Consider the following 25,366-nt stretch of genomic DNA (forward strand, 5'->3'; position numbering starts at 1 on the left):
CTGTATTTCTAATAGTTAAAGTTTTTTACAGAAGGCAGGAAGTCCTTCTACTTCAGATATGGCAACAGCCAGCAGTCTACTGCCAGAGGAGAAGTTCCTGTGTTCTGTCTAGATATCTTTACTAAGGCAGCATCAACTCCATGTGGACACAACTTCTGCTTTTCATCTTTTGACTTTTTCTCTTTCATTTGAGATTGGACTCTTTAAAAAATTCCCATCCACAGATTGCATTCACCACACGTGTCTGGATGTTGTATGACACAGAATAACCTGCTCTGCACTTTCACTGTAACAAGAAATGCTTTTTGTAGTTTGTTATCTCCTTTTAGATTTTGGACCTGCCCTTCACATGAACTGTGCTGCAGATATTGCTGCTGTTCTCATTTCTTCATAACTTGGACAAACTGACTTTAGAGAGCTGTCTTTAGAGAGATCTGCCATGTGGCTTCCTGGTGTGACTGACCACAAGAGGTCAGGCACAGACCTTGTTCCATTGCACTTTTACTGAGATTTGAAGCTTTGGTTCATGCAAAACTACTGATTTCATTATATAAATAAAACATATATGATACAGTCTCATTTTAATGTGCAATAGTACCATTAAACATTTTAATTTTCAAAAAGTCATTCACCATTTATGCATTACTTTTATAGACTCGAATCATTTATCTTGTCTGTGTACATTGTCACCATGAGATAAACACACAGCTTTCTACCTAATTAGATGGGTCACATCCAAACAGATGTCAATACTTGGCGAATACAGTGTGAAATTTAAACAACCGAATGCATTCAGTTCTTGTTTTTAGCTTTCTATTATTTTAGTGTCTCATCACTCATCACTCATGCAATCACACATGCACACGCCAATGCACACCGTATTGACTTTCCTTTTAACCAGTTTGTATTTGACATGCAAACTGAGTCATTGCTTACTCCCTCCCCTGAGTGGGAGAAAGCATTAGAGGGCTTAGTGGGCAACAAAGCATGAGAGGTGATAAACTAACTACAGCTGAATGAAAGTGGACAGAGAGGCACTGGCTAGGCATAGAAATGAGTTGGCTCCACAGGAAACCACATTCTCCCATGTGTCAAGTACCCAAATATGAGAAAATGGACAGACATGCTCCAAATTCCTAGTTATAGAATGACGCTGGATGATGTTTACTGGGAAAATTTGCCCAGATGGATGACATCCTCTCCTAAGTAATGTTGTTTTGGTAGACGGATTGTCTCCAGAGCAGGTGACCATTGCAGAGTTCCTCCCCCTGCAGCCATCCTCTGCTCCTAATAGCTCATTGAATTACTGAGGTGGAAAAAAGTAGCAAATAGACAGCAAAGACTTTGTTTTGGACAAAGTGGAAGTCTTGCTGTGGTGGGGAATATTAAGCGTAAAAATAAAAAATCATTGCACAGATATGGGCATGGTGGTTAAGGGACCTGGACTGTCAGTTTCTTTATTATTTCAAAAACATTTAGCACCCTTATTTCTCTTGCTTTTCCTTTGCTTTCATAAACCATCTTATAATACACATTTCAGCCTTGCAGTTTTGTTGCACATTTCTTTGGTGATTGAATCACTCCTGAAAGAAATGATAGCCAGACAAATTGAGACAAATTAATGCTGATCAGCTCAGTGCTGAAATACCAAATTACCATTTCTCCACCTGGGGTCACAGAGCCTCTTAGTTCTGTCATTTTGTAATGAAAAAAAACTGGAAAGTGAATTGTTGCTTTTATTGCCTTGACAGGAATTCATAATGAATGTATCCACGTCAATAGTAAGAGCTTCAAGTGTACATTAAAACTGACCTTGCAAAACAAACAAACAAACAAACCACACACAGTTTGATGCTGTGTTCACTGCAGGGCCTTTTCTCTGTTTGTTCATGTACAACTCTGCATGATATTCTGAACAGCGTATGTTGTTACACTGTAACCGAGGCTGCGCTGTCAATAGCACAGTGGTATTCAGCCTGCAGGGTGGTGGAGCAGGATGGCAGCTCCATTTCCTTCTCTGTCACTCCCTATTGTGACTCTTTCCACAAGTTCACACTGGCGCTGCCTTCAGTGACTATCAGGAATCTAAACATGTGGTGAAATAAAAGGGAATAAACTAAACTTCAACTTTTAACACAGAATGATAATCTTATATAATCTTTAATTAAAGAAACGGCCCCTTTAACAGCAATTTACACTTATAAAAATGTGCATTTATGTTTCTTATATCCACACGATAAACCAGAAACGTCTGTAGCTCTGTGTCAATTCACATTTTTATTGTGCATTTGTTGTTAAATGGGGTTCATTATGCAGCACATTTTAGATTTATTTGAACCGGTATTTATGTGACTTCTATTTTGAAGTTTTTTAAACTAAATACACAGGAACTGGAAGCTGGAAAATAGGTCGCAGCTCTTGTACAAAACATGAGATCAAGGTACATACTTCCTGACGAACACAGAGTTAAAGAAAAGCACAAGATGCAGTTCAGCCTCTTTTAGATTAGGCCTAATTTCTGTTATAATTTCAGAGGGCAGGACAATAACGGCGAGAGATTCCAAAAAAAAAAAAAAAATACGAGCTGCACCTAAAGGCAGCATGCAGACAAACCTGCTCCCGGACAGTGAAAGCAACAAGCTCGTCTGGACCAGAGAGCCCAGTGCTGCAGAACCGTGCGGGCTGATTCGACCGGAAAACAGCAACAAAACGAGGTTGTTTTTCTAACAAAACGTCGGTCTGGTGAGTATATTTTCTGCTACGAGGCTAAAACAGACAGTTTCATGATAAAACAACACGATAATTCAGTTAAACTTTGTCCTGCGCATCAACCACGCAGGTGGGGGGGGGGGGCGTTTCTTCGAGATGCTTGCGTTTAACATTAGCTACGGCCCATCCTGTAAAAGCAGGGAGCAAGAAAGTTTTGTTTTAAAACACAAAGGACGTGTATTGTCTTGATTTATGCGTCGCTTGTGACGCTGAAGGGCGACTGCAGTGGTCAAAGTACAAAACCTGTGAGGCAGAAACGCTGTTAACTTTAAATGTTCGTGTCTGGACGTGTCATTTCTAGCAACAATGGGAGGCCTTATTAGTTTTATATATATTTAGATATATATATAACTTATATACTGTAAAATGACCAACCACGTGCCTGCTAAAATAACTAGTCTACCTTAATATTTCAAACAGAATATTGTCACAGGTGATTTAATCACAAGGCCAGGGCGGGGACTTCACATGTGAAGGCTTTGAAAACATTAATTATAAAATGGTCTCAATCAAATGTCATAGAAAAAAGGAGGTTTACTCGAGATACTTTAAATGGAATAGTTTTTAATCTGCTTTAATATAGTGTGATAGGTTTGATAAGCCATGAAGTTAGACTGGCTTTATGTGCCGAGTTCTGCATCCCAGAGGTTTCTCATTTTAGCCAAGTGTTATGAAATGAGTTGAGCCTCCTTTGTGGTGCTCCCAGCACTGAAAATTGAATTTAAAGAAACAACAGCATCTCAAAATACCAAAAGGGAACAGTAACCAGAGCTAGTTTTTCTGTTACATATGTGAAATTTCCACAGCAGTGGGGATACTTTATGGAAAAATTAGCTTAATGCTGTGAAACACCACAGATGAAACTGGCTGAAGGTAGATACAGTATCTCACCACCTGGGCCAGTAAAACCCAAATACCTTGCATGCAAAGAAGCAACTAGAAGTTAGTGTTTTTTTTTTTTTTTTTTTAACCAAGCTTGCTGGTTAGGTAATCCAGATCTTTTCCTTCTAGGCAAATGATTAATCCAACACCTGCACTATTTGCCTGCTGTCCACAGAAGGATACTGTGTAGATCAATTTTATGGGTCTGCTCTAAGTGCTTCCCACCCTATGGCTTTTATTTACAGAAACGAGACTGCACCCAATTAATGATTCAGGGGTTTATGGTCCGTTCATTTCTATGAATAATTTAAAGATATTGTTTGAGGAAATAAAGAAAGATGATATTGTGTGAACTTGCATGCAGCATTACTTATGGGTTACTGAGATGTAGCCTGAGGGAGGTCTTGCTAATAAAAGGACAGCAAGGGATTTCAATGAAAAGTACTCAAAATGAAAAGTGTGAAGGTGCATTATGGTGTCAGGAATTTAGATATTTAGCTTGTTAGTATGATTCCAGTTTACATGTAAGAAAAACATGAAAACGAAGCTTGTCGTTTTCTTTTTAACATATTTGACTTGGTAAATAATGCAAACTGAGAAGCCAGAAACTAACTTACACTTGCTGCTTGGATGTTGCTGTTAAGACATTTGAAAGGCGGCTGGATCGGTCTGGTAAACAAAATCACTTGATGACTTTGATTTGCCGTGAAACACATTTTATACTAAGCTGTCAAATTTCATACTAAACCAAGCTTTGACATGAGGAGATATTTTAGCCTGGCTAATTTGGATTGCTTCAGCTGCAATTAATTGTCATGAATTTATTGTTTTATGCTGATAGTGTCATGAAGTTGTAATATTAAGTTAATTCATGAAAGTGTCAGACTCCTTATTCATTTAAAGACTAGCAGTACCAAACACTGAGTTCTACAAATCTTTTGTATTGAGAAAAAAATGTGTATTTTCAGATCTGAACTGGAAGAAGGAAGATGTCAGCGATTTATAAAGATGACCAGGAGGACTGGCTGACAGTGTGTCTGAAGTACTTGCTCTTCGTTTTCAACTTTCTCTTCTGGGTAAGTGACAACAACAGGGAATAATCTGCATCACCAAAATCTTACAGCAAAATCCCTTCCAGTGGTTTCCCTTGGGAATCTGCTGGCTTGTATTTACAAACAGCATTAAGGATAAGGCCAGGGGTTTTCTGTTTTGGGTTGTAGATCCAGAAACTAGTTTAGCTTATGCTTTTCAATATCATTGGCAGACCTCACAGTGACTGTAAGTATCAGAAAGTTGTGTGTTTGAACCAGACCAGTACAGTAAGGTTGTAAAAATGGTAAGAGGAAGAAGAAGAAGAAGGGGAATTTCACTAGAGTTTAATTAGACATCGTGGTCTGAAAAGGCTGAGCTGTAGACATGGCCCAGAGTGAGCCATCGATTAGGGCCTGTCAGTGTTCAATAGGAAAGAGTGTGTCAAACTTTCTCTCTGGCACCACACTTTACAATACTGCAGTTCACTGCTAAAAACATTACTGCTACTGCTTTTGTCAGGACATAATGGCTTTGTTTTTTTTTAAAAACTTTTTATTAGGAGCAATATACAAAACATTTAGGAGCACTTCTTTGTTTTTTTTTTTTACTTAAGACTGTTGAACCTTATTAAAGGATGTGAGTCAGTTGTTTTAGATAATAGAAGGAGAAACTTAGTTATTTGTATATAAAGGTAAAGTATGCTTTACTAGAGAAATTATTACACAGAAATACTCATAACCTATTGTGGAGAGATGTGGGGAATCACACACAACATAAAGTCCTAAATATACCATAGCATAGGAAGAGTTGGCCCACTGGGCCTTGTATGTATTAAAGCGGTGCCCCCTAGTTTAGACATGTTGTTATGAAGTAGAGAGATTGGATGTAGCGTTTGATGGAAATAGATTGGAGGATAAAGGGAAGAGACTCTGAGGCATTTCCTTTCTGGCTGCTTCTGAAACTGATGAGAGGAACAGATCTGGACGCTGCCCTGGGTTTGTTATTCAGGATAGTTTGTAAGGGAGTGGTCATTATACCCTGACTTGACCTCCAATGTCCCTTTGCTCCTATCGTTGTTACTGTCCATGACTAGCCACTTCTGTGTTTCATTGTTTCCTAATTTCTTTTCTTTTTATCCATTTTAAATTCCACTCTCTTCCATTGTTTTCTCTGATTGTTGCTTTTTAGTCATCTAATAGCATTAGGCTCACTTCCTGCTCTGTAAAGTGTAATACTTTTGTCTTTCTTTAAGACTGAATTGACACAACACACACAATGTTTTCACAACATTTCCTGTTTCTGGTCACAGCATCATGTCCTCTTTCCTCTGACACACATTTTCACAATGCTTTTATTTAACATTTCTATTTTAAGATGGATTTCATATCTTTTTAAAATTGAAACTGTTTTATAGTATCTCTTTCATTGCATTTATACTTAAATAACATTTTTCTTACCCCACCACCTCCTCTCTCCCCTGTCTTTCAGGTGGGTGGAGCTGCTGTTTTGGGTGTAGGAGTTTGGACACTGGTGGAGAAGAGCGACTACTTGAGTCTGTTGGCATCCAGCACTTTTGCTGCCTCAGCTTATATTCTCATCCTGGCTGGCAGCCTGGTGGTGGTTACAGGCTTCCTGGGCTGCTGTGCTGTGATCCGAGAGCAGAGGAGCTGTCTGTCCGTGGTGAGACAGGAGACCCACAGACAGGGTTTCTAGTTGTATATTGTACTTAATACATTTGTCTGTATACAAATTTGCAGACTACACAGGTAACAATTTATAAATAAAGATAAATGGAGGCATCAGTAGCCTTACTTGATATATTAACAAATGGTCACTTTTTACCACTAATGATCTTATTTGCTTCTTTTCACTCTCTCTATATTTTAATTTATATTTGATGGAGTATGCTTTGATGTTGTTAGTATAGAAGAAATGTCTACATTGAGATATGCTAGCTCACATGTTTGCTAAGGTTTGCCTTTTTCTGCACAGCTACTGTATATAGCAACTATGCAACAGCATAAAATGGAACTCATCCATGCTGCCTGTGGTCTAAGGTCTAGCACTGGATGTTGACAAATGGCTCTGACAGGACCCTCACTGTCCTCATTATTTTGTAGAGACAGGACCCAGTGGGAGAGAAGCAGGCAGGAGGTGAACATTCCCTGCCGCAGAGCTATTTATAGGTCTGTCTACCTATGGTTGATGGATGGAGCAGCAGGAGAGAGAAAAGAGCTTGTGGAAGTGAAGAGAATGATATGTTGATAATTTCAAGTCTGTGGTGCACTTTGGTTGTATTAATGTGCTATTTATAGATTAGTTTTGGGAGTTTGAGTCAAGCCAGCATGTAACTAAGTCCGTGTTTAAAGAAGGTTTGAAGCTGGAATTTTGTGTGGGCAGCAGGCGCACAGAGACTGGATTGTTTTTTGAAATCTTGTAACCAAGAGATACAGTGCAGGCTTTGTTCCTGCATGACATAATTACTATGATAACTGCAAAGCAGAAGAAGACTTTTGCTGAAGTGTTTTAAATCTAAATTATTGAGATCACTGCTCCCCTGCAGCTGATTTTTGACCAATAGTTTGCCATCCCTTTGTTTGCTGTGTTGCACAGGGTGGGCAGTACCATCTGTCTCTCCGTAATAGTCTTCAGTGAAGCGGCGCTGATGCTGCTGTCAGACAGTTGTGTCCTACTCTGTGACAAGTGGGCCTAATTAGTCGTGTGTGTTTGCATTATGTGGCATTGTCCATGTTTGTGTGGTGTGCAAGGGACCATTTTCTGAACAATGAAAATTTGTGCTTGTGTAATTTCAGTCTAAGGCAAGCTGAAGTGTTGACCTCAGTCATTCTACAACAGTCTGTCAGCACTCAATGTGTGGGCGATCTGTTTGCTACATAGCGATGCTTATCATTAAGGTGGAAGCTTAAAATTACACGTCAGGGTTTATTTTTGATTATTGTTTTTATTTTCTTTGCTTTTGCTTTAGTGATGATTGTTTAAATCATTTTCATTTAGAGTTTGCCAAAGCTTGTTTTTAGGTTAATTATGATACATCATGGGACTGATTTCGGTCAGCGTAGAGAGCTCCTTATAAGATGCCCGAGAGAAATCTGATCCTACAGCCTGTCAAATTGCTTTCGGCTTGTCTCTGTCTGTGCAGCATTGCCATCTATGTTAGAAGTGACAGATGCAGCATTGGATGGAAATTTTTATTAAGCCTTTGATGAACTTTTTAAAATGACAGATTGGGCTGAATCTGAACTGTTTGGATGTTTTTTGTCTGATTTACTGAATTGCTCCATTCCTTTCTCCCTCTCTGCCCTTTTTTTCCTCCACAGTATTTCTTCTGTCTGCTGTTCATTTTCTTGATTGAACTGGTAGCTGGAGTACTGGCTTATGTGTACTACCAAAGGGTAAGTGATCACTGTTTATTATGCACTACTTGCTAGTTAAGTGTTTCTCTACAATGAATATCTCGACTGCCTTAGAAAGTTCAGTAGTGTGGAGAAGAGCTGTGTCTACTTCAAAAGGAAAGAAGGCAGAGGCTAAGACTAAGCAGTTTTTTTTTTTTTTCCTCTGCAGTACACTGTACACAGTACAGTTGGCACTGTAACATCTTTCAGGCTCACCTTAAGATTTTGCTGCGTTTGCATGATGTACTGTAGAATGAGGCCATTGCTGATGACTAGCTATATCTAACTGCATTGAGCTTGGACATGAGCGTTTCACTTTCAGTTTCACAGCTGTTGCCTGTGCTAAACTAAAACATTATGTCCTTGAAAAAATAAAACTAAAAATACAAGTTTATAGGTTGTTAATCTGATAATACCATATTCCGTCAAATGAATTTGGATGTGTTGTTGTATTGTTTGTCGTCCTGACCTGTAGAGCAGTTATTATCTGGCCTGGCATTATCTTTTTATGTTCACCCATGTAAAAAGGTTTCCCAGTGGTTTTTGTTCTGACTCATAGAACATGGCTGGTGAGGAGTCACAGATTGTGCAGTAGATCCTTTAGCTTAGATTTTTTTTTTTTTTTTTGGCTGCTTCTTTTTATATGTATGTGGGATGTCACTGCCACCTGCACTGAGCTGGAGTTTATCTAACTCACAGGTCTTAGGATCTTGCTATCTCACAAACATCTGCCTGTCAGTCAGCTAGGCGGAAGAGAGCACCTCGCTATCTCCAGGCAAGCTCAGAGATTTATTATAATGGAAGAGGGTTCAGCACAGGATAGAATCACTTTAAAGATAAGGGCTCTTATCCTCTCTCTGTTTCTTGTTGGCTCTCTTTGTGTGTGCGTGTGTAGTATATACATACACGGTGCAGAAGGCTATATTTAAAGCCTGTTCTTCCAATATGATGTTTATTTTCAATCACAGCACTCACAGATACACAGGAGTTATTACCTGTCCATCCACCTTGACATCTGTCATTTTTGTCAGGCTTTTCACTTGAATAATCTCACAACTCATACACGTTTACTACACATTTTGACCTTCCTATTCTTTCTGTATTTTGTATGTTTTTCATGTGTAAATGAAACTGGTTACAAAATAATTATTGCAGTCTCTTGTAAATATCCTCTGATGTACAGTGTTTTACACTTTCACTCACTTGTATTTATTTCTGTGTTCATTGATTTCCAGCTGAGTGAGGAGCTGAAGCAGCATCTCAGCCAGACAATGACAGAGAACTATGCCCAGCCAGAGAAGACAGCCATCACTGTAGCCGTGGACAAACTGCAACAGGATGTATGGACTATATTTATTTTTATGTAGTCACCTTGTTATAAAAATAATTTTTAATCTCTAATTTTAGTAACCAAATGTGAAGGAGTTTTAGAATATTTTGAGATTAGGTTAAAATAATTTCTCAAGGCTCTGTGTATTTACTGATTTGCAGGTTAAAATGTCTATAATTACAATAAAGAAGATGGATTTGATGATTTATAAGCTGAAACCCTTCACTTTCCTCTTTCTGCCTCTCTAGTTCAAGTGCTGTGGCAGCAACAACTCCCATGACTGGATGTTCAGTGTGTACATCTCATCAAAGCAGGCAGAAGGCAGGGTGGTGCCCGACAGCTGCTGTAAGACCATCACTCCTAACTGTGGAAAGAGAGACCATCCTTCCAACATCTACAAGGTGGAGGTCAGTGCTCCAGGAGTAGAAGCAAGGCTAAATGAGAAGCATGTCGTGATATTTCACCTTAAGGCACCTGCTGAAATAAAACAGTAACAAACAGTGAAAATATGGTAGTCAGAAACATTTCTCTGATACAGAGAGCTCTCTGGAAATGAATAAAAGATGAGGTTTTGAAGGTTTATCCATGCTGCATAGGTGACATTTCCTAACTTTATGTCAAACTCTTCACTTCCCTCTTTTTATCATTTACTGTGGACCAACTTACATCATTTATCCTCAGAATTAAACAAAAGCATAATATGACATGTCAAAGATAATGGATATATCTGTGAAGTAATTTTCTGACAGTTTTAAATAATCATCATCAAAAATGAATGGTATACCTTGTGTTTTATAACATTTTTAACGTTCAGCTTTTATCCCTGCAGGGTGGTTGCATCACTAAGCTGGAGCAGTTTCTGGCAGACCACCTGTTGGTCATTGGTGCTGTAGGAATAGGAGTGGCCTGTCTGCAGGTAAGTTTAATATAAGGCGTAGTTCAGACAGTTGTTGAAGAAGCAGAATTACTACTATGTGCTCTTCATCCTAAGTAAGCAGTGGTTTTATATAAGCCCTGTTATAATGTCATCAATAATTAGACACTGCCATTACTTTGAACTGAAATGCTGCTGTTTTTGAAGAAAACATTTCAAAACCCAAACCAATCGGTTTTAATCTTAATTTAATCAATAACCTTTAAAATGACACTTTTCCCATCTTGCCATAGCCTTTGAGAAATCATTATCTGATTTTGTTAATTTGATTTGTCCCAGATTGAGATGGACTCATGCTTTAGCTCGAGCTGACAGCCCTCTTATAGCTGTTCACAAGCTCTTTGGAAATAAACTTGTGGGAAACCTGGTAAACTAACCTGAACTGATTCTGTCCAGAGCTCTATGGAGGTATTTGATGTTCTCCACAGCTTTTCAATCTGTTTATGCATAACAGTTGTAAACACACACAAGGGAACTGAGAAAAATCAGACATCCTTTTGGCATAGTGCCAGATGTTCCTTGTTATAATAGTCGAGGCATCCAGCAGCAAAAGGTCTCAATCATGTGATCTCTGTGAAGCTTAAGGCCTTTGACAATGGATTTTAAAAAACAAACAGGTTTTTATTAGCTGTAGCTGTAATGTGAAGAGTTTTTCATCCAGGTATTATGCAGAATCTAAGAGGTGCTGAATATTTGTAAAAACCAAAATGCAGCATGAGCTTATCACTATGATTTAAAACTTCTTAATCCAAGCATATCCTTGTCTTCCTTTTTTAATGTAGGCATATTGTTTGTCTTGTCTTTAACTTTTCCAGTCTGTCTTGATGTTGGTTTACTTTCCTGTGTCTTTCTGACTGACTGAAATAATGTAGATTTGTTACATGTTAAATAACATGTCTTTGTGTATCACACTAACCTGTCTATGGTGTGTTATACTGTATATAATTATGTCCGTGTGTGGTGTCACTGTAGCTGGCCGGGGCAGTCTTGACAGCCTGCTTTATCTATCTGCTTTATAAAGAAGAGGAAGAGGACTTCGGTACATTGTGATTTAGCTGTAGAGCATCTTTGTGCTTTAATCAGCTGGCAAGAAAAGGTTGGAGGGAATTGTGGTACTTTGATATGTCTTGTTTGTCTTTCTGTGACTGTGTGCGCTGTGTTAAATATGAAATCTGTGGGTTACATACATACTAAATGGAAAATTTTCCTGTTCTTGTGTGAAGCATGCAGCTGCCTGGCTTTGCCTGGAAATTGTAGACTGTTGCTCTGCATGTTGTGATAATGGGCTGTTATAGATGCTAAGGATGTGATAACCTGAACAAGGTCAAACACATGAGAATTACTTGATTTAATCAAAGCTCTACTGCTTCTGCACAGTAATGTTCTGTATCTTTATAAAGTAGGATCTTAATTTATGTGTATTCTGTGGTAAGTACCTTTGCCTCCAGTGATATGTACATACTGTTTATTCATCAAAGTTTTGCCTCATTGTCCTAATGGCAGATTTAGTTCAGTTTCAAACTCTGATGAGCTTCTACTATATTTTGTGTTATGTATGATGGATAATTTACTGAAATTGAACAGATAATACACCACATTATTACACATTTTTTAAAAAATGCATATAATTATACACTTGTATTTGGACATCTCCTAGTACATAGCTAATTATGTAGGTAAAGCCGTTGGTGTTGTTGCTATAGTTACTTGCGATCTAAAATAGATTGAACTATCATAAGACTTTCTTGTAAATGAGTAGAGCTCTGTTGCATAAGCCCATTTATACAACTTAAGACTCCATAAAGAAGTATTTTTCTTTGGCTGTTATGCTTATAGTATTTACTCATTAGTAATAATTATCCACATCTACTCAAATTAGGCTTGTGTTTCTCATATATCCCTCTGACATCATCATCATTCTGAGCCTTCATTGCTTCTACATACTTGTCACTGGGGCTGAAGGGAAAAAAAATCCAAAACTTGCCTGAAGAGAGTCAATACACAATGCTCACCCGCTCGATAAGGCTTTCTCAGACGGGTTTTAGAGACTCAAATTGAATTGGGATACTTGCCTGTTAATCCATCAGGCCAGCAGACTTAGGTCAATATTTGTTCTTGTTGTTCTTTAATTATGGGCCTTATCTATAGTAGTTTTATGTTAGTGCTGCTGTGAAACATGTTTTATGCTTTTTTTTTTTTTTCTTCTATGTGTTCTGTACATGCACACCCTATTGCCAACACAGAATCAGATCATGTGTCTTTCATAATTTGAAAACATCCATCCATCCATTATCTATCTCCTAATCTTCCTTTTTCGGGAAGCCACTGTGCTGCCCAGTTTCAAAGCAGTGGAGTCATTTTGCAGGGTTTGGGCTTTTTTTAAGATGTTTCTTCAATAGGACCTGCTATGAGAATTTCATTTAGGTGTTCAAAACCTTTATTATTTCCCTTATTACTTTTACACCTGCTGAATCAGGCTGTCGTGACATTACAAAAGTTTTAAAGCTTTTCTTGAAAAGCTGAGTTTTATAAATGTGGTTGGTAGTTAGGTAACTGGTAAGATGATAGATTAGAGTATCTGGTTTGCTGAAGTGTTTTTTTGCCATTATTTTACTTTTGGCATTATCTACAGTCAAATCTCTGATGTCTGTGCTATTTATATACATTAGTTTTGATTTTGTTCACCAGATTTTGTGGAGGACGTTTTGGAGCCTTTTTCTGTGACGCTCAGACAAATATTTGTGCATGAATCTGCTTTTCAGCCCCACTCACAGCACTTTTTGTTTCTGCTTGTGCAAACCTGTGCACACACATAATGCTGCAATAATGGCTGCTTGACCTTTGACATCTCTGTAGTTACTGGCAACATACTTTCTAGTAGTTTGTAACCCCTTGACTTTAACTCCTCTCTGCCCCCACAGTTAGTAGCATTCAAGCTTCCTGCAGTCGTCCATGGTGACTGAGCTGTTGCCTCTGAAAGGACTGCTACAACCTCAGCTTGGCAGAAGGCTAAATTAACTTTGGTTAGGTTTAGGGTTAAAATAAATTTGGGGGTCAGGTTAAGGATCATCAAACATCATGTAGCCCTGCAAGGTTAACAAAAAGTAGCAGAACAGTTATTGCAAATGCCTTTGTCCAACCTCGTGTGTTGTGGCATTCTTTCAAGAGTGTCCTGACTCCTGACAGCACTCTGACCCAACACTTCCTGTTTTTAGATCTGTGGAATGGTGTTCACTTGCTGCCTGTACAGAAGGATCAAGATGGACCCATACTGAGCACAACAGGCCCGCAGCACACCACCTTCAACAGGCAGATGGAACAATGACCTGATGACGCCTGACTTCAACCTCTAAATTTTAAACACTGACCTGATGATCTAAGCCAAGAGTACAGATGTGTTCCTGGCCACTCACATTGCAGTCAGAAACCAAATTTTCCAAACAGGGGCCAAACAGTTATTTTGACCAAACAGGGTAGTATTTTTGAGTGTCTTGTACAATATAGGTACTTTTGGCCATAGAAATATTGAAGTTCTATACCTTGGCTTAGATGTCTGCTTTAGTTTGAGGAGGACTAAAGAAAGGGAAATCTTGACATACTGTGTTAATCTCAACTTATTGTGATGCAAGCTAATTTATGTTTTCACTGTGCAGAATTATATAATAGGTATTTTTGTCCATTCCAGTACTTGTGAAATCTAAGAGCACTGCTAATGAAGAAGGGTAACTTATGGTTGTATCTTTTGTAAACACAATGTGCCTCTTCCACAATTACTCTGGGTAGTGATTATGTACTATCCGCATCTCTAAACAGTGCTGTCAGTGCACTGTGATAAATGGCATATATTTACTATCTTTATATTTGTAGTTTTACTTATATTACTGACAGTAGCACTAAATGTGTAGTACACTAAAGTGTATGACTACAAACATTAAGGCGTTTCCAAATGAAAAAATAAAGGGTAAAGTGAGTCATTTTCTTAAGTAGTTGCCATATTTGAATCTGTAACGCCCTCTAGTGGTCAACACTGGCCACACACAGCTTGTGCTATTTGTATCACAGCATATGCTGCCTTTTATTTCTGAGACCATAGAGTGAAACTCAAAAGTTCATAATTCATTAAAAACAGCTTTTTATCTTGATGTGTGATAATAATAAACATAGACTTGAGCTATTACTTTAACCCATTTCACCCCTATACACACTGAGGTGCTACAGTGAAATAGCTAACCTTTCCTTGAGCCAGAGAAATCAAGGAGTATGTTGTTCTTACTAGCCATTCATTTTCCATTTAGTATTATATGTATAAAAAACTTTTTTTTTTTTGCCATTATACTTTGGGGGTAATGAGGGTCTGTGATTTGTGAATTACAAAACAGTTAAACATTATTTGTAGATGTTAACTGGTGAAATATCTATTTCACAGTTTCCATGACTAATTTGTAACAAACTCTCCAAGGAACTGTGTTTACATATTTTTCCTGATTGAGTTGATGAAGGGTACAAGATAATGGTTTAACAGTGACATGTTGCAAGTACTGACTGCTAGTAAAAAAATATTGATCTGAGCATTATCAATCAGTGTTTTAAAACTTACATTAATAAATTCAAAGACATATCTACATTTTCGTCTGGAGATGCGGCTGCAATGCGATCAGGAAATTATATGGTATTAACTGAATTGAGTTATGCAGATCAGAAGGGCAAATTTGTCTTAGAGGGCTTTACAGTTTGTATGACATGAAGTAGGAAACCACTAGAGGGAGACAAAGATCTTTCCATTGCACTGGTAAAGGCTTGTAATATAGTTAATGGTCAAATAGTCCTGTTTCTTTGACACAGGCATTTTTAATAGCAGAGGATACTCTTACATAATTCTTTTGTATTGTCAATCTCCTGCCAGTTAATGTGAGCTCAGGTTAAGACTGATCACATTATCGTGCTCCCTTCACTAAGAGAACAATGTGAAAACACTTACGTGTGGGGTTTCCCACAACTCCATGCTGGAAAATTCTTTAAAGTCCTTCTTTTATGCAAAATCCATTTTGCATGAAGCATTTTTGTAGATTTAAATTGGTCTCCAGTGTGTGTAGTCACACATCAAATATCAAAGTCCACACCCTCCCTCTTTGCTTTTTCCAGTTTAAACCACATTTATTCAGGATCCAGTGCAGGTTTCTGTGGTTTTGTCAAGTCTCCATATGTTAAAGACTGACATGCACATCGATTGTGTTTGTTTTTTTTGTTTTTTTTTTTGTCCTATATTTTTTGCTGCATGACCTATTTGTCTTTGAAGCACAACTTTCCCTCTTTGCTGTTTTTTTCCCCCACAGCTCTGTGTTACTTCTAAGTCCAGAGTGATGCATCAATGTCACACTTTTAGGACAAAGGGCACAAAGTTTTAGGAGTTTGGATCTTCTCCAAAATTTGGGCTCTGTAGCTCCCTTTGTCTTCATCAGCTATAGGAGGAAGGATTTCATTTCCTGCAGATGTCACACACACCACTCTGTGAAGGAAAGGCACACTGATACTGACAGTAGAGAAACACACTTCTAGGCTGTACACGTTAGCATGTGGTTTACACCGTTTGCCAGAAGAAACCCATGAGGGAGAATTGGGAGCAGCTGGAGATTCACCACTCCCATGTGTTGTGGCCTCTTTGCATCAGTAGTAGACTCACTACTTACATCCTCCATCCCCATCACATCGTAGCCGTGGGGATGATATTTTAATGGAACAGCTCAAGAAGTTACTGAAGAACACATGTTGCAATAGTGTTAATCTACCAACTGTGAGCATGTGTTTGCATGCCAACAGATAGTGGAGCACACATGAAAACCCGCAGATTAAATAGAGTAAAGAATTTCACAAACAAGCAAAAAATGTACTGAGGCCATTTCTAAATTATAAATGTATGTATTGAATTCTGTGTAGCTTTTAAATGTCCCCTCGCATATCACGTCACCCATTTTAGTTATGAATGTATGCGTCTATAAGGCACTGATGAACTCTTCTAAAATGTATTCTGGGACAGCACAGCTATTGTCTCAGTAAGTGCACCTGGGTTCAATATGTGCAGAAAAACTCAGTCGTGGTAATTGATTGCATATGGGCCTTTTGTGTAATAGATATGTGAGAAAGAACTTACATAACACATTTTGTGCTGAATGTAGCTCCTGAAGGTGCATATTCATTTTGTGTGCATGGTTGTGAGAAACTACCTTTTGCTGCATGTCTGCATTATGATTAGAAACAATAGATGCTTTGTCCAGAACTGAAACTAGGTCTATACTAGTGTCCCAGTGTGTTGGTTCTGTAGGAGTTGACCATTGTAGTTTAGTAGACCTGCCTGAAGCCACGTGAACATAGACAAAACAGCATCAACTGTTCATTGAAAAATACTTTGAAGTTAAGTCCATTGCAATTCCAGACACTGCTACACAGGTGGGTCATATTAGGTTGAGTCTTAGTTAGCATTTGAACTTCAAAGCAACATTGCAATCTTTGTAACATGGCACAACGCTGCTAAATCATCTGTACACAAACTGCAGGTGTGTTCACTAAAAAATAAACTGCAGAATTATGTCAAAGTTCAATAAGAATTTACATTCATACAAATACTTTCACAGAGAGCACCTGTTCATTGTTGCCAGTGTTTAACCTCTCGGTCTGTCTTAGCTTCAAAAGAGTAGATACATTTGCAATTATTTCTCAATTGCTAATATGAAATTTATCATATCAAGTATGAGCTAACTTTGGTCCAGTTCTGGTCAGTTTGATTTCTAAATCTACAATGACGTCCATACTTTGACTGGCCTCACAATGAGTTTGTGTCAGGCCTGCAACACATTAGCTCTGGCCATAAATGTGTTTGACAGGGTTCTACAGGGATCAAAGGCAAAGGGATGGAGATGGTGTGTTTAGGTAACTTGGAGCATTGGCTGTTAAGGCTTAGAAACCCACAGACCAGCACAGCAACATGAATCAAAACCTAATGCCTAATTTGGCACTGAGAAATAAGTGTAGGTCCTAACATGGGCAGGCAATATACAGTGAAGTATTGTCTGCCACTTCCTGTAATGCATGTGTGGTATTTGTTGGGGTGCTTTAGGGTGCATTTCCCTGAAAGGTTTAAGGATGATGATGGAATCCCAGACCTGTTGTTCCACTGTTTAAATACAACTAAAGGATGACAAATAACCACTTGAAATGGAGGGGCTGGGGCTGTGAGTGCGTACATGCACGCCCAACCTCTAAATGTTTCTCACTTGCTTTCCAGAGTTGAGAGAACCGTGGTTTCTGAGATATGTGCGTCTGTTTCACAGTGTGTGTGGGAGGGTCTATGTCCATGGGAGAATGAGTTTACATGGAAACAAACTTCAGAAAGTGTTTCAAGACGCCGCTTTTTTGATGAGTGCCATGTTGATGAGGGTGTTGATTGATACCAAACAGATGATATGGTGGTCCGCCACAAGGTTACACAACTACACTGTGATATATTGTGCTTTCATCACAGGTACCACAGCGGTATGTGGTGAAACAATGATAAAGTAGGAATTTGTATAGAAATGGAAGATGACTCAAAGTTCCTGTGAAATACCATACAGTCAGACAGATCTCCAATTGTGTACTTCACTAACATCGATCTTGATAAACACTGACAGTTAAATTAACATGCTTACATAATGGAGGTTTGTGTATCGGTGTGTTTGCGTGACACCCACTCTTTGTCTTGAATAGGCTGTTGTGATTTGTGGCATGTGATCAGAGTTGCTTACACTACAGTCCTATTTGACAGGCTTGTTTCCCAGCATGAGTCTAAGAGAAGTAGCTTCTAGGTCCGAAGAATGGGCTTCACAGTGATGGATGTTGTGTTGCTTATATTTGGTAAAGTTGGCCAACAAGGCTGTGGACCTTTATGCTTCAAGTATGCATGGTGCCTATCTACTGTAATTTATATGGGCTGAGTCGTGTTTTTGTTTAAAGTGAGGGTTGGAGTCTGTAAACTTTTTTTAAATTGGCTGTAGTCTCTCTATCCTTTGGATTATCATAACCAATTGATTAACGTACACAAACAAAGCTTGTAGTGTTTTGAGTGTAAAATACCACTTAAGGTGCAACTATACTGAATAAACCTCAATAGTTTGTGAAAAAAAATCTTCATTTACAGTAGTTTGTGCATATTTATACAGTATATGTGTAACGTGTGGGTTTTCTTTTGGTTATATATGTGCACAAGTGATGCACATATGTAGTTTTTCATATGACATCAGTCTACCTTTCCGGCCAAGAAAAAACATGACTGTGACAGTCTTTCAGGAATGTATAGCAGCAGTGTTGGTTTAGATGCAGAGCTGTGAGCTGGAAAGAATAAGACATTTGTATAACAACAGATTAGTCTGTCAACTTGTGTTTGTTTATGACCCAAAGATGAATGGAAGCGCAAGAAGCAAATATGATACCTGGAGGGAATGTATTTATCATACACACACACAAAAAAAGAGGAGCTGGGAAACAAAATAGCATGAGAGGAAGTTCTGTTTTTCCCTCTGAGATTGATGGCATGGCAGATCATGAGCGCGACCTTGACTTGGTCATGAAAGTGGCTTGAGCTCAGAAAGAAACAAAGAGGGAGAATTTGTAATCAATGAATAGGCTCCCAAAAGCCCTTTAGGAAGTAAACTCTTAAACATGAGGCGCTGCATCGTTACAGTGCTTGGCTTTCAGAGTTAAGATAGAGGCATTAGAGACAGATGGCAAATTGGTTGAAAGAGAGGATAAAAATGTTTGGACTTTGAACATGTACAGAATTAAATAGTAAGTGTAGACTAAATGAGCACAGGCCTCACACTGTGATGCACATTCATTTGCCGTATGGTGTTTTTGGATAACCGTAGGCAAATTGTGAAATGGTCAACCCAAAGTTCCTGCTCTGTGTATTGATTTTATTGTGTACTATGCAGCACTTTCAAACTTTACTTTTTTACTGAGGCGGTACTTTTTTTGGTCTGGTCTCAAAGTTGTCTGAAAATCAGAAATTTAATCATTCGATTGCTGTTTCTAAACAACTCATACATTATTTCATTGTCAATATACAGTATATCAATCTCAGAATGATACTGTATATCCTACCAAACAATTGATCTTCTGTAACTTCTCCAACATCTGTGTTACCCTCCATTCCCTAAGCCTGAAACACCTCCAACGCAGCATATGGATTTGCTCGTGCCGTGACTCACTAGGAAATGATGTGTTTATAAAAACCGATATTCTAATTGACAGTTTAACTACAGCATTTGAAGTGTTTGCCTATAACTTAGCCTTGATATGAGCATAATTATGACATGAACATAATGACATTTGTGAAGCTGGAATTCAGGTTTGGAAACAAACTGTAGCATAATACTGTTGATGTGTTTAGCTCTTTGCAGATAGAAAGGTGCAGTATGTGTCTGGCTTTAAGGTACGCAGCTGTGGGTGCTTTACCGTTCTTACATCTGGATATCCTTTTCAACACGGGCTAGCATGAAATGTGTCTCAATTAATCACGATTTGTCTTGTGAACATAATTTTAGATGTTGTAGTTGTTGGCCCTCGGGACCTGCTGTTTCGCAGCTGCGGAACATATCTGCAAATAAAATGAGTTCAAGCTGATGTGACTTACAAACAAAGACAGCATCATTTTCAGGACTTTTCATATAAAGCAGCTCTACTATTGGGAGGAAGATACTATCCAGTATGCAGACATGAAGAAGCACTCCTATATCCTCATACCCTGTGATTTTACCCACTTGACAATCTGTCCAGAAAAAAAACAAGTAAGCTTTCCATCAGTAGCATGCATAAATCTAGTAAATGTAGATGAATTCTGACCTGCCAGCAGTCTTCCACTGATCCTAAATTAATATTTGTCTCTGCCAGTTATTTCTAAACAGTGCAGCGTGTTTGTTGAGAAATTGCCTTAAATATGGTTTGTTCATTTAAAACCACATTCTTTCTTTAATATTTTGTCTTACACTGATATTGCAAAAGTTTTGATTTTGAAATGACTGTAAATAAGATGAAATAGCTCACTAGCTTTTATGTTTGTCATATAAAGATATAGCGCAGCTAAAAAAGTGGCTTCACAGCAAACATTGTTGAAAGTCAACTTTTCATTTTAGTTTCCTTTCTCAGGTGATTTGAATTCTAGACTAAATAAACGTAAGATTTCTTGGTGACGGTTTGAACTCTGAGTGTGTTTTGGTGTTCAGACAGTTGGATAGACATTGGTAAGCTGTTTGTTCTGTGGGGAAAGAAACATCTCACCAATATTATGACTGCAAGTGTGTGAGTGTGTGTGAGTCTCTGTGAGTCTCTGTCCCTCTGTTATGAGGGGAACTCTGGATGACTGTGTCATAATGTCACACAGACACTCAAACACACAAACACACACACACACACACTATTCCTCTGTCAGAGTAGGTTCCACAGACTGACACACATGCCTCACATTACTCCTGGCGTCTTCCGTGCTTGTCATGTGCTTGAGTGTGTTTATTCAGGCTAATTTATTTACATATGTTTGCATGAAAGAGAAAAGAGGACAATGAAGAGTTTAGAGGTAGTCTACATGTGATTCTCAGTTTATCCACCAGATGGACTCGGTGCTCTAAATGGCCTTTTTGGCACTGAGCATGGAGTCATCCCTTTCTAGCCTCACTTCTTGTTAAAAGTGTAAACCATCAACTGGGGCCGTGTACTGGGAGCTGTGATGGTGGGCTGAATCAATGGCGAACATGTGAATCATACATTGTAATCCGCAGTAAAACAAGAACAGGGTTTAATGAAACATTATGTGCCTCTAAAGAAATTTGAAACAGTTTGTTCTTGTATGTCTTCTTGTACTTATTTCGTAATGTTGTATTCTGGGCAGAGTATTTATTGTTTTTCTTTCTGGTACTCATAGAATGCTGTGTAGAAATGATTATGTGGATATGAATAATTATTGTTTTTTGCACAAAGAACAAACAGAAACAGATGCAGAGGGCAAGTTCACATAGGCACTAACCAATCACCATGGAGACCAGGATTTAAGTGTGTTTGTGTGTGTGTATGTGTCCTTTGTGTGGTAAGCACATGCCTGTGCATGTTCATATGTGATGTTTCACAAAAGCCGGTCTGACGTCTATTACAGAAGTGTCTCTCTGGGTAAAGATGAACATGCCTCCATTTGGCAAGCTAAAACGGCCATGTCTGTCTTTGGCCAACTGGTGTTGTGTGATGATAGAACAACACTGGTGAGGAGAAAAAAGGGTAGGTGTTAGTAATCACAAGCATAGAAATGGGATCTGAAGGCAGGTTTGTCTTTATGAATAGAAACAGCCTTGTAAATGCTTCCTTGAATGAATTCTTTAATCTTTCCACCATCACTGTACATTCTTAAGTCATATTACACACTTACAGGAAGTAATGATGCTGTTACAAACATTTCTGAGCTGTAATCAGGGAATCCTCTCACAATAACCCAGACACTTATTGACACGCTTCCATTTTAATTGAATATAACCACTGTGTGCCTCTTGAGACAAGGAGTGCCACAGCCTGCTGCGGATTTCTGCCAGTGCTCATTATGCAATCCTGAGCTTTGATAATTCCTCCAGTGCACCATTTAATTAGAAACACATGGCCCTAAGATCACAGAAGTGTACAGAGCTTCTAAAGTCTATACAACCTACACCATGAGTAATTGTGTCTCCCTCACTAGTGCCGAGCCATTTTTTAACCTGCCAGCAGGAAGGAGGAGAAGAGGAGGAAGGATAGGGAACTGAGGGAGCAAACAGAGAAGAAATATGAGATAAGAAAGAATGCATGTCTCAGTGTTTACTGTCATTTTTTGGTTATAAAGTTGAGTTGGGCAAGAAGAAGTAAAGGCAGACCCCCCCCCCCCTCCCTTGTTTCCTTATTTTATTCGTTCCTCTCAGCCAGAAGTTGCTAAGAGTGACGGAGGTCCCAGGTGAACAAGAGACCAATGGAGGCTGACATCATGACAGGACACTTCATCAAAGCCTTGTGGAGGCTGTTTGGATACCTGCCCGGGCTAAGGCAGAACTGTTATAACTTCTATATACACCCAGGCAGCACAGGAACTCTTTCCACTTCACCAGATACTGAGTTTGTGATAGGTCGTGTGTGTGTGTGTGTGTGTGTGTGTGTGTGTGTGTGTGTGTGTGTGCGCGCGCGTGTGTGTGCGTGTGTGTGTGTGTGAGAGAGAAAGTGCAGCCATTTTTTATTCTGACTAATTGAAGATATCTTTTTTTGTCTGTTACTTAACACCCCCTTTTTGCTCATTGTCTGTGATAATGAATTTGTTATCATTGATATGATGTGTGGCAGGTCACCTCTTACTCTTTTTAATATGTGTTTTTCTGAACAGCTTAAGGAAGCTGATTTGATTTAACCGAGGCCTGCCAGATACTGTTACTAAAACAAATGGATCTAACTCATTTCCCATTTCGTGTGAGCTGTGAATATGTAACACTGAGGACTCAAGTTTCTATTCTTGGTGAGCGGATTCCTACTTGTCATTTATTCTCGTGTCGATCTTTGTCATGCTGTGTTCCACGTCTATCTCCTATTTGTCAGATGTCAGTCATTCCTGGCCAGCGGGTGCTATCCTGCTGGGTGGCGTGTAAGCTGAACTCAAATACTCACAGCTGTTCACAGTCATTTTAGATGGAAAGAGAGTGGAGTGAAGGGGTGGGGTATGCTAACGCGGGGGGGGCTCAATTTGAGAGTCATGCCGATCATCTTGTCAAATATAATTCCAGTGAATTTTCTGTTTTTCTCTTTACTCTGTCCAGAATAACCATTAAGTCGCTGTGGATGGAATCCAAGATCACTTGACTCAAATCCCCCTGTGTGGGAGCTGACCGTTTGGCACATTCTCCTTGTGGGTGGGTGATGTCACTGATCTGGGGTCCCTCATTGTCATCAGGAGCCGGACTCTGGTGCTGATGTCAGAAAACTGGCATTGTTGTGAGGTAGAACCGCTGACAGACAGCTTGGTGTGTTTGTATGGCACAGATGGTTGGAGAAGGGAGAGGAGGGGGGACTTGGGTGCCAACATAGAAGGTGGCAAAGACGCGTCTTATCAAGTGGCGCCACATGCGGGCTCTGATGTGCCATTGTGAGACAGGACATTTTTCTCTCGTTCATCTAATTTTGTGAGCTATTATCTATTTTTTCCCCTATTGTTCCTTGTCCACTCATTCTTCTCAAAGTCATTAATTAATTTCTATTTGGCCTGTGCCTTTTTTGCTCACTGTTGCTTGTTTTTTTGTCTTTTCTCGCTTTGTCTTTCTTTTTCCAGCTTGCTATCTTTTCTCTCTTTCAATTTGCCACAGTGTTTGTGGTGGTTTATCTAAGTCTTTCATCACTGCTCCTTTAAGCTCTTTTGTGCACTGTCTCCTGATTTTCTAATTGGAATTCTTTTTAATTCCTCTCTGTCTGTTTCTCACTTCATCTTATGTTTTTTCTTTCTCCCTCTTTTCCTCGTCTTCCCTCTATCCCTTCCATTGTTCTCTCTGGGATTGTATTTTCCTCCTTTATGTGCTCTGACAGGCCTCTTCCTCTCATTCATAGTGATGGCAGCCTCAACCCCACTCCATAATGCTGCTGATATTTTTCCCACTGGAGACCCAACTGTTGCTGCTGGTGCTACACACCCCTGCATCCAAATAAAAAAAAAAAAAAGAAGGCCCCTTCCTCCCTCCCTCCAATCCATACTTCTGAATTTCCTGTAATTCTGCCAAGCTTCTACTATTCATCAGGGAAGCAGTTCAACAAGACTGGTTTGTTTCAGAGAATCACTGGGCCCCAGCCTTATAGAGATTAATGCTCAGACAGACTGAGATGACATTTATGAGGCATGGACTGAAGTAAAGGATAGAAGAAAAGGAAATAGTACAGAGTAATAGTGTTGGATCAAATGTAACAGTTTGGCGACACCAACTACCCGCTCAGAAGGAAACATTCTGAGAGACAGAATGAGGACTATATTGTGTTTGTGGGACGGACGGATGGATGGAAAAAGAGGCCACATGTGTGTAAAAGTCACCATCACAATGAACCATCTTTGCATTTGCTGCCTCTGCATCATTTTGTAACGTTAGTGGTCATTTTGATTAATAGCAACAAACTCCAAGCTGAATGAGAGTTAAAGTAACTTAATCAAATAATTCATTTCTCAGCTGTTTGCCCAGAGTAACCATTAATACACATATCGACTTTAGTTACAAGTGATCACTGCACTTGAACGTACGCACACAGTAGTCAAGAATTCATTTATAAATGTCTCCAATTACATCCAACTGTAGCAGAATGATGAATACTGCTCAGTGGCTGTAAAAAACATGTTTACTCTATTCTGCACTCTAACATGCACTGCACAGTGTTAGACAGGATTCTAGGGGAGAACTTATCAATATAGAGCTAAATTAGAATGGATTGGAGATGAATAAGAACATGCACACAGCTCTCTCTCTGCTCTGAGTTTCATCACTCTTCACAGCTGTGCGATCAATGGGGCTGAGACAGCGTAGCCAAGCTGCTATCCATTCTCATTAATGACAGCACTGCTGTTGCTGCTTCCTCCTTGTTGTCGGACCAGAAGCTGAGACTCTGCGAGTCAGACAGCTGTAAGTGGCATTGTCTTAGTAGATTTGCAGTAGTGTTGAAAGCCGGTTCAAAGTTGCCATGTTCTTTGAAATAGAATTTGTGTTTTTATTGTTCCACATTTGGCTGAACTCAAGATGCAGGTGCTGATGAACCTGGGAATTTGTGTTTGCAGGATTGTCATAATTTTCCTGCTCTAAAATTAAACACAATATAATATGTACATTTCAAAATTTGTGATATACTTTACATGAAGTACTGACCCTCAGTTTTGTATATAACCCTAACCTGAAGGAAACTCTTTGTGTTATTGTTGCACATTGTCTGCGACACTGTTTATATGAAAAGGAG

At 39.0% G+C, this 25,366-nt stretch overlaps 1 protein-coding gene across 1 annotated transcript; it reads left to right on the top strand.

The window, feature by feature from the left end:
- The first annotated feature begins 2,475 nt into the window (after positions 1 to 2,475).
- On the top strand, positions 2,476 to 14,519 carry tspan11 (tetraspanin 11). The gene is made up of 8 exons (XM_026327238.2): positions 2,476 to 2,742; positions 4,620 to 4,727; positions 6,172 to 6,363; positions 8,022 to 8,096; positions 9,332 to 9,436; positions 9,675 to 9,833; positions 10,256 to 10,342; positions 13,576 to 14,519. The coding sequence occupies exons 2-8, from the start codon at positions 4,641 to 4,643 to the stop codon at positions 13,633 to 13,635; spliced, it is 765 nt and encodes a 254-aa protein (XP_026183023.1). The 5' UTR covers positions 2,476 to 2,742; positions 4,620 to 4,640; the 3' UTR covers positions 13,636 to 14,519.
- The last annotated feature ends 10,847 nt before the right edge of the window (positions 14,520 to 25,366 follow it).

The sequence above is a fragment of the Mastacembelus armatus genome, chromosome 23 (genome assembly GCF_900324485.2).
Source record: "Mastacembelus armatus chromosome 23, fMasArm1.2, whole genome shotgun sequence".
In the NCBI taxonomy this organism is placed as follows: domain Eukaryota; kingdom Metazoa; phylum Chordata; class Actinopteri; order Synbranchiformes; family Mastacembelidae; genus Mastacembelus; species Mastacembelus armatus.